The 9,945-nt window shown below is 40.7% G+C and overlaps 1 protein-coding gene across 5 annotated transcripts in view; it reads left to right on the top strand.

Annotated features, from left to right (window-relative positions):
- Window positions 1–9,945, top strand: part of IDE (insulin degrading enzyme) — a 53,671-nt gene that overhangs the window by 382 nt on the left and 43,344 nt on the right. The window contains exons 1-2 of one of the 5 annotated variants that reach the window (XM_054637879.2): window positions 2–155; window positions 8,458–8,642. In XM_054637879.2, coding sequence (XP_054493854.1) covers window positions 8,483–8,642 — 160 coding nt within the window. In that variant the 5' untranslated portion in view covers window positions 2–155; window positions 8,458–8,482. Of the gene's footprint in view, window position 1; window positions 156–212; window positions 458–1,996; window positions 2,141–8,457; window positions 8,643–9,945 lie in introns of those variants that run through there. The other 4 variants (XM_054637877.2, XM_054637875.2, XM_077183047.1 and 1 more) reach the window with 4 other exon arrangements.

Raw genomic sequence — 9,945 nt, 5'->3', positions numbered from 1 at the left:
GCGGCCCCCCCGCCGCGGCGAGTGTCGCCCCGGCTCCCCGCCCAGCCACCCACCCCCTCCACCGCCTCCGCCTCCTCCCAGAGGCCCCCGGCCCCCTCCTCAGCCGCAGCCCCGGCCCTCCCGGCGGCAGAGGCGGCAGCTCCCCGCACCCCCAGGTACGGGTCCCGCCAGGCCCGGGCGCGCAGGGCGGACGGGACCCCGCGGGCGCCGGGAGGGATTGGCCGGGCGGCGGGGGGAGGCGGGCGGAGAACATGGCGCCGGGGAGCGGCGCGTGCTGAGGCGAGCGGAGCCGGGCCGGGCGGCGGCGGGGAAAGGCCGGTGCTGGCGGCGGGGCCGCCAGGGATATGCGGCAGCGGCTCTTCCCTGTGCTGAGCCGGGCTCTGCCGGGCTGGACGCGCCTCTGGGCCGCCCCGGCCTCGCGCTCCTTCCCTCCGGGCTGGCGGCGGAGCTCTCTCGGGTACGGTGCGAGTGCGGCGGGGCCGGGGCAGGGCCGCGGGTCCCGGGGCCGTGTGACCCGGGGCCGTGAGGCCGGAGAACCCCCGCGGTGTTGTGTAAGAGGCGGCGGCGCGGCCGGGCGGGGGCACCTTGTGAGTCCAGGGGAGCGCCTGCCCTGCCCCGAGTGCGGCGAGGAGCCGGGGCTGGCGCCGGAGCTTTCCGGGCAGGCGGTGGGCGCAATGGGGGCGGCGGGGCCGTGCGTGCCGAGGAGGCCTGAGCCCTGAGCCCTGCCTTCTGTCCTGCTCTGCTGCCCGGGAGAGCCCGCGCTGAACGCGCTCCGGTGTTGGCAGCTGCACTTCCTTTGACAAAGCAGGCTTGGTCATCAGCCGTGTGGCTTTCGTTGCCCGGGGGCTTGCTTTGTTCTCCTTCCGTCTCCAAAAACCTCAGTGAATTGTCGTGTTACTTAACTTGCCATGTCTTCCTAAGGCATAATTATGAAAAAAAGAAAAAAAGTTTAAAATCTTCAAGAAGAGACTGCTCTCAGTTACCCAAACTTGATGGGAGCGGCCTCTTCAGTTTCTGACGAGTTATCTGGCAGTGGCATTGTGCGGGGCTTGTTACTGCGTGTTTGTGTCACCAGTGTCCCCAGCTCCCGTGGAGAGAGCGCGGCTGAGCTCGATCAGGGGAGGAGCGGGCGGGAGGCTTGGCACCGCTCACTTTTAGGGGCAATTTAAACTGCGTAACAACTCGGCAAAGTTTGTCCGGGAAGGGAGCTAGGGTCAGGGACAAAGGCTAAGTTGTTTTCTTTCTTTAATTAATACTGTATCTGCTACCTTAGTAGCCAAACCTGTATTTAATACTGCACGAGTTAGAGACGTCAAAAGTAGCATCTTTCCGGGGAAAAAAGTGAGTTATGATGACTCACACTGTCGGTGCTCGTGTCAAAATTCGGATGCACTGTTACTGTTCATTATTGCTATTTATGCTTCAGAATTGTAAAGGTAATCCACAGTATGGAGAAAAGCCAATGCTTTTCTCAGGCTGTAGTTTGTCTTGCTAGATTACTCCTCTTTATGCATGTGAATATATGCAGTATTTGGACTTAACTTTATGTATGTGAGCAGGCCTGTTGTGTTTTCATACTGCCTACAACCATGATTTAATCATCCATTTAATTTTAATTGTGAATTAGGATTTACATAAATGATAATAAAATGAGAGCAGGCATAGTTCTTTCATGCGATAATTTTTTTGAGATGTGAAAATTAAGAATCTTTTTCTTCAGTTACGTTTTCCTGTTTTCCATCTCTGTATTTGGTTCATGCTTGAACTTTTTTCTTTTCGTAACATTTTTAACTTTCATCTTTATGTCAAGTAGCAAGACAATTTCTCAGTTACAACTTACCTCCTTTTCATCTGATGTACCGAATTAAAGTTATCTATTCTATTTGGGAAGTCCCTAGAAGGATTCTTATTTCTATGCTTGCCTGCTATTTTGCTCGCTTTCTGCTTTTTGTCTTCAGTCAATGTAAGGCTGTGGTCTAATCCCTTGGATGAAATGGCACCTTTGGGAATTGATTGAAGTGTCAAGTATATAACTTATTTTGCACATGAATACAGAAGCACTCCCCTCCCCTGTAAGATCCAGAAGAAAGAGGGAAGGGACAAGAAGTTCATTACCTCTGGTGTTTCACTGTACTGGAAGGTATTGGGCTCCTAGCTATAGGGGTCATTGCTGGTTATTGTAGAAGTCATTTACTAAAAGTACAGTCAGACCACTTCAGAAGTGGCATGTGGGGTTGATATTTTTAATATATTAATTCTGTTGTATTTGATGCTTTTATAGTAACTTTGGTGTCCGGTCTTCTAACAGCATAGATATCAAAAAGTTCATAACAAAAATCTAGAGAAATTGCTTTGATCGGTTTTGTGTCTGGCTGTGTATTTGTATATGCATGATCTGTCAGTGAGTATCTTTGCTTTCACCTTTTATGATGCCCATAAGTTGCTAAAATGTTCTTATCACATAGTACTGTATGTATATAAAAAAGTGATTTTTGATGGATCCTGTTTGAAAGTTGCTTCACTACAGCTTTCTGTTAAAATATTACCTTCTCACCTTGTTTTTAGAATGAGTAAGAACTCTAGCTTGCCTGAGCAATTGATATGGAAAAGAATGCAGTAGAGCTCAGAGTTTATTTATAATTTTAACAGTAGAACCAGAATTGTCCAAAATAGTGAAAACCAAACTACAAAATAGGTGAACGGCCAGGACTTCATTTGTTGAAACACACCGCTGACTCTTGTAAACTGCTCATTGTTATTGGTTTGTTTCTCATGTCAAAGCTGTAGTGTTAGAAAAACAGTTGCTTTTAATGTGGGATTACAGTGCTTTTAATGATTCAGAGTTCTGAATTCTCTGTTTTTGTCGCTAGATCAGATTTTCTTGCCAGTTCTCTCATCTTTCTGTGATTTTCTTGTTGTTATGCAGTACAACTGAAGTTTTAATCTCATCTTGTTTTTTGTTTGGTTTTTTTTTTAATTCAAACATCGCAAGTTTTTCTTTTTGAGGGTATAAGACAGATGGTAGCATAAAGCATTAAGTGAGTTGGCTTTACAGAGAGTTTTGGGCAATCTGATGTGCTACTTGCACATAAAATCTATGAAATACACATCAGAACACAGTTAGAATAAAGCACAGAGATCTCTCCTGTAGCATCCAGTTTAACATTTCCCTGTGTGTGCAGGGCCACGCGCTAGACACCAACACAGTCCTGGGTTGTGGAGCAAGCCCCGCAACTGTGGGGTAATGGAAGAAAAATGTCACGGGGAGGAAGAGAGAATGAGAACTCCTGGTCTGCAATTAATTGAATTAATCAGTACATTTCTTAGGAAAATCTGTAGAATATGCTTTGAAGCAGTTGGTCACGTAGCACAGAAACTTGTCTGATCAGTCATGTTCTTAACATGCAATTTGAAAATACTGATGTAAGCCAAATTGCTATGCCAGATCTGTGAAAATTTTAATGATACTGTATTTTAATGATATCTAAAGATTAATACCAGATAATTTTACTTACTCCCCTCATCCCCCAGGTCTTCCAAATAATCAAATGCTTCAAAAACCTTTTGGAATTTTGTAAAATGTTGAAGCAAAGAATCGTTAGGGAAAGATTAATTGTTCTATTTCTGGTGAATGTGGTTAGAGATTGTTTATTTTGGAGGTTTGGATGAATTGTTTGGGGCAATTTTTGAGGACATAGGAAAAGTAAGCTCAAGTAATTAAGAGATTAAAAAAACTTTGTTATCCTTTATTGCTCTGTGTAGCATCAAATTGTATAAGATCCTGCCTTTTTGTCTAACATTTTTTACCCAGTGCTTTGGAAACTGTGGTCACGTTAAGGACTGTAGATGTAGGGCAGTAAACTAGCTTTATGGTGTCTGAATGTATATCCCATCTCATTTGTCCAGCACATCATTGTAATTATCAGGCCAGTTACTAGCTGGGGCCTCATCTCATGTGTGAAACTACCAGGGAGGGCCCTTGTTTTAGCCAAGGTCACACGTGGTGTGGTCTCATTAATGCTATTGTAATTCCTGTACACCGGTGTTACACACCAGTGTTTCTGCTGTCACGTTGGCAGTGCAGCCTGTGGCAGGCCAAGTTTTACTGCTGTGATCTAGAAGTTGTAGAAGCTGGACTCTGGAAAACAAGAGCATAGCAGGCATCTGCCCTGGCCACCATCATTAGGAGGGAATTTTCTGAGTCAATTACAGACTTGGCAAAAAGCTGCAGACCGAGGTTCTGAAAATGCTTTAATTGTAGCGAGACTTTAGAATTTCTTCAAAATGAACTACATAACAAAACCTTATAAATATTCATCATCTTCAGACTTGCCTGATTTGGAGTGATTAGTTGTCCTTAATAACTTGGGAACACTGATTAAATCATTGTGGGTCTTTGTAGTTGGACCTTTTGTGTATGAAGTAGTAGGCTGAATTCCTGATGAGTTTAAAAGTGATAAAACATGTTAGCGTTTTGAGCACGTTATCTACTTACGCAGACTGTCTGCCTGTGCATGCAATCAGAATTATTTAGATCAGTATCAGGAATGTGTTGGGATCTCATACATTCTCTAGCTTCATGGCAAGCAAATTCTCACAAGACTGATGCTTTATGGATGTTGAATCATGAGGTATTTTAATCTCTAAGTGTCTAAAATAACGATTGATGAACATGTAACCTGAAAAAGTATGGATAGTCTCCTGAAGGAGCCTTTTTGGTAGTGTTCAACCTGAATTGATTTAACTTTTCTGCCTACAGTTTAGTCTAAAAAAAAATTATTATAACATACAGGTGAATGGAAATGTTAAGAGAGTAGGTAGAGTCCTGATTGTTTTACTGATAGCATAATTCTACTGCTGTCATGATCAGCAGTAGGTGCAAGAGAAAAAAAGCGGGGTGCAGACCTGTGCAAGAATGCAGATTTACTTGGTTGTTGCAAAGCCATGAGCTTGTGACTGAAGAAGTTCATGGACTCCTCCAGAGTGCTCAGTTTGGTGCTGTCATCCTTGTAAGAGGTGAGAAAACTCTGGCAGAACTCCGGTTCTGCAGCACCGGGCCTCCTGCCAAAGCACACAGCACTCCTTTCACTCCATACATTGGCAGCTGGAGAAGTCTTCATGTAAACCAAGATGGATTAGTAAACAGCACAGAGAACATGTTACCAATGGTAGCTCCCATGCAGGACAGAACAGAGGTTCTCACTCAATGAAGGTTTCACTTCACTCTGGTAAATGGTAAGCAATTAGTTGCATAAAAACTTGAAGCAAACGTGAATTTTAAGGCAACTGTTAGAAAGCAAGCTTCAAAACCTGCTGAGATAGTAACTTGCCTTTCATCTGGAGCAGACCTGTGTACTATTACTTGACTTCAGTGTGTGCATACTGTCATGACAAAAAAAAAACTTGAGAAGCACTTTGGAGTTTGTGCCTTGGGGGTCATATTTTTATTAGCTAGTCACATTCTTGCATTGAAGCAACCCTCAGGAGTTTCTGTTAATTGGTTTTCAAATATGGTCCTTTAATTGTTCAAACATTGGACTTAGATTTGACTACACAGGATAATTTTTAATTAAAGTAACTTTGCTAAAATAACTCTGAGAGATTAAAATAGTGAAGCAGAATCATATATCACTTAATCCCACTCTGTAATACTATGTTTGCAGGTGAAACCTGGCATCCCCAGAGAGCCTTGCTGCTTCCAAGGGACTGCCTGCCTGGAAATGATTACAAAAATGGAACCTCAAAGAATAGAATATAATTTCACTAGAAGTGCTGTAATTGCAAATTCAGTGTTAGTTTTAAATGATACTTTTCTTGTACAAGTGAAATAGTTTTGATGAGGAGGAAGAATATTTCCTATTCATTGAATAGGGACACTGTTCTCCTTTCAGACATCCATATTCTTTTTTCCTTTCTACCCTTGTAATCTTTCCACCTGTAATTTTTGAGCCAGTGGAAGAATTTCCACTGCCACAGTAATGCTTCGTATTGTTCCTGCTATTTTGGTTTTATTGGATCTTTCTCTGTTGCTTCTGCTTTATGAAAGTAGTAAGGCAGTATTTCTTTTAATGTTTTTGTTAGGCTATTAGCTCTGCAATAAACAGCCTCCTTTGTGGAAGAATTGTTTTGCTACTGACCAGCAGCATCCAGTGCTTGCTGTAATGACAGTACAGCAAGTAGCTGTAGCACATGGACTTTAGGACAGCTTCTGAACATGGCCTTAGAAATAAAGCTACTTCTCAATAAGTACAGGATTTCTGGTTTTCTTAATTTTTTTTTTTTTTGCCTGTGGTTAAAAGCAGTTTTATTGTCAAAAAGTGATTTATAGAATTTTAGGATTCTGGTGTGAAAGAATAGAATGTGGTATTTTATAAAGCAATTGCACTTACTTAAAAGCTGCACAGGAAAACAGTCATATGAGGAAATGTTTAGTATTGAGTCTTAGAGTTTACTCCTTAAGAAAACATAATGGTATAGAAGTTCTCTCTGAAGTGAAAATTTTTCTTCTCACTTTTGTATTGTAGTAACATATCAGCAGGAGGAACAGCATGTAAGCAGGAAGGTGTTGGTCTTGTCCTCTTGACGTATTTGCCTTCCAGGAGCACTGCTTAGTTGATCAGCCCTTGCTTTTATTTGAGTTGTCTGGTACTGTGATTCACTTTGCAGCAAAATAATCGTAGGTAATCATGCAAACCCATTTGAAGTTAGAGGATGTTGTATTCACAATGCCCACTGAAATAACAGTGAAGGTGGAGATAAAAATTTCAGTCCTTAGTTTGAAGGCTTAATTACTGATGTCGTCCTTTTGAAAATTGTAGCTTTTTCCTGTACTGGAATTTCACTACCAAGCTGGAAGTAGCCTATGAAGGAGGCAGAAGTAGGGAATCATAATAAAATGAAGTGGAGGTGTACAGCTTCATGAGACACCAATTGAAATCTCCTAAGGTTTCATAGCTGCGTAATTTGATGAATCACATTGGAAAGATGAGTCATCTGAACAAACAGTAAAGTTCTGTGACTTAGTGATGTGGTATAGAAATAACAAGGAGATATCAGATGATAAGGAAATTGTATAACATTTAAAAAAACCCCACAACTCGAATAGTTTATAGTGTATATGTGTCTTCTGACAGGCAACTAGTATCTTATTGACATAGAATATTCTAGCTGAATACCAAGGTATAGGTGTTCATTAGCAGACATGGAATCAGGAGCTTAAGGGATGTCCTTGTTCTCCTGCATACTTAGATCTGGCAATCTAACTTGTGTGCAAGTGAAAAACAATTAGGAGCAGTTTAGTTACTGATTTTCATATATGAAAAGTATCTATACTCAAAAAATTTTACACAGTATCTTAAGTTTAGTAGAGTATTTCTTAAAACTCTGAACATGGAGGCATCTTTTAATTGTTAGCATGGCTTGTATCAGTGCTGTTGATGCAGAGAAACAGAGATGTGGTACTTGGAATAGTCTTTGTATTTCAATGGTATATGCATTTTTTCAGTGGAAGAAGGCCATCGACATTCCAAGCAGGATTAGCCTGAGCAGGGGGTTAAGCTAGTGGATAAATGACCAGTTAAAATAAGAGTGTACACATTTAAATTTAAATTCAGCGTTTCAGTTACTGTTTAGTGATTACATTTGTTTTTTAAAGTATTTGATAGTGAGAGAAGATGTTTTACTAGTTTATGTTTCCTTCTAAAATGCGTTGAACCATGCATTTTAAAAAGTTATTTGATATTGTTTATAGCTTTTGCTTGGAGACATTCAGATTCTGAATCAGTCACACTAGTTTCTTAGCATTGTAGAATTATGCCTTTAAAGAAGGGTGTCTTGTAGCATCTGTTAAACTAATGGTAGAAGTTCAAATAAGTGAGACAGTCTATTCCTGTTTATCATGGCAGTTCTTCAGTCTTTGTATTTTTGTGGCACTATTGTAAACAGTGTTACTGTTTCTTGCTTGAGTGTACAAACTCAATGGTCTGTTAGTAAAACTTTGTTTATTTGACAATCAGAGTTACAACACTCGTAATATAATCAACAATTCAGATACATGAAATACTTTCCTGAAGTTTGAAAGTATACTTGAGATAGCAGTATATGCTTCATTTGATTTAATTTTTATCATAATCAAATAAGGGGTTGGCATTTATTAAGTTTGGGTTGTTTCAATTACAGTTAATGTGATACTTGAAGCACTGAACTAAATGATCTACATCTGTATTGTGTTTCTTGGTCTTAGAGGTTTCTTTTTTGTTTCAGCAGCAATATATTTCAGGATTCAGGAATTCAGTGAATTTCAGGATTTCAGGATTTCAATTTCAGGATTTCAGTGAATTTTACATGTAATAGAACTTCTAGCTGTTGGTATTGCCCTGTACTGTCTTAACATAATATTAAAAAAATTAGCAAGGCTTAAGTGAAAATAATAAGAAATTTTTTTCTTTTTTCTTTAAGGTTTCAGAAGGAGTCAAACAACAAAATGAACAATCCAGCTATTAAGAGAATAACAAATGAAATTATCAAATCACCTGAGGATAAACGAGAATATCGTGGACTGGAACTGGCAAATGGCATTAAAGCTCTCCTCATTAGTGACCCCACCACAGATAAGTCCTCAGCAGCACTTGATGTCCACATAGGTATCCAATTCATATTGTGTTAATTATGTCATTAATAAAAATGCTTCAAGTTCTGGTATCTTGATGCAAATAAACTGACAGGAGTGGTATGCAGTTGGCAGCCTAGTCTTTTATTGTAATTTATAGTTTATTTAATTCTTTCACACATCAAGTTCAAAATTACTGGAGCTAAATGCTCTTACTGTACTCTGTGTTTACTCAAGTGTAGCTCAGTCAGTTGAAAGACTGCTTTTAACCATTAAGTTTCATGTTATGAAAGATCTTTTGTAAGCAGAAAAGGGGTGGGTGCAAGTGCAATGATTTCAGACAGCTCCATCTGTCATGTCAGACTTTTTTTTTCATGCTAAGTTGTTGATGTGTAGAGGTGAGAAAATGCTGTAGTGCTAGAGAAGTTGGAGAGGCACTCCCTAACTTCAGTGGTGCCTATGTGTGCAAACAGAAATAGGGAAATAGAAGGGGGAGGCAGTTGCTTTGACTCTTTGGAATAATAGAAGCCTTTTCTTATATCTGAGGTATATCTGAAGCTTGTGTAGTTTTTCACTTGATTGGAAGGTGAGATGCAGTGTGTGCATAACCTAAACACCCTCTTGCCATGTCTGTAGTTGGGAGCTCTTGCTGCTCTTTGTGTTAGGGCAGCAGTAATGATGGACTTCAAAAACTTCTGGCCTTTTTTGTTGTGGGGATGGCTGTCCCAGATCATTATCTAGTTCAGAACATCCTGAATGTGGTTTTGTTTAGGTCCTGTGACAGTGATAGCCAACTGCAGCATTGCTGCATACTCTGAGGCGAGGCTGCCACTCTCCAACTTCTGCCTTCTTGTTTCCATTCTTCCAAATATTGTTGTCTTTAATCTGTTTGTCTTCACACCTACTGGCTGGTCATCCATAGCTGCTTGTGTTCAGGCAATTACAGGTTATCACTCATCCTATAAACCACAGGATAAATACCTCTTTAATTATGGTTGGCAATTGCTGCCTCTTAACACAATGCATTTCTTAAAGCCAAGGTATAGATTTCAGAACACTGTGATTTGCCAGGTCTTTACAGATTATGAGTCATGGACTTCAATTGAAAATCATCTGTATAAGGAAGTGCAAACTGATCTGGAGAGGCAATTTGAGACACTAATCGGTTCAGTTACTAATTCTAAATTTTCAAATATTTTTTTGAGGATTAATTTTAGTTGACTGTAGTTGCACAAGTGTTCTCTTACAGCCACAGAATTGATATGATTGCCTGAAGCAACATACTATAATACAGAGTTCTTTAAAATGTTTCTTTAATGAAACATTTTAAAGAGTTC

The sequence above is a fragment of the Agelaius phoeniceus genome, chromosome 9 (genome assembly GCF_051311805.1).
Source record: "Agelaius phoeniceus isolate bAgePho1 chromosome 9, bAgePho1.hap1, whole genome shotgun sequence".
NCBI lineage: Eukaryota > Metazoa > Chordata > Aves > Passeriformes > Icteridae > Agelaius > Agelaius phoeniceus.
This window is presented reverse-complemented; position numbering and strand designations above follow the sequence as displayed.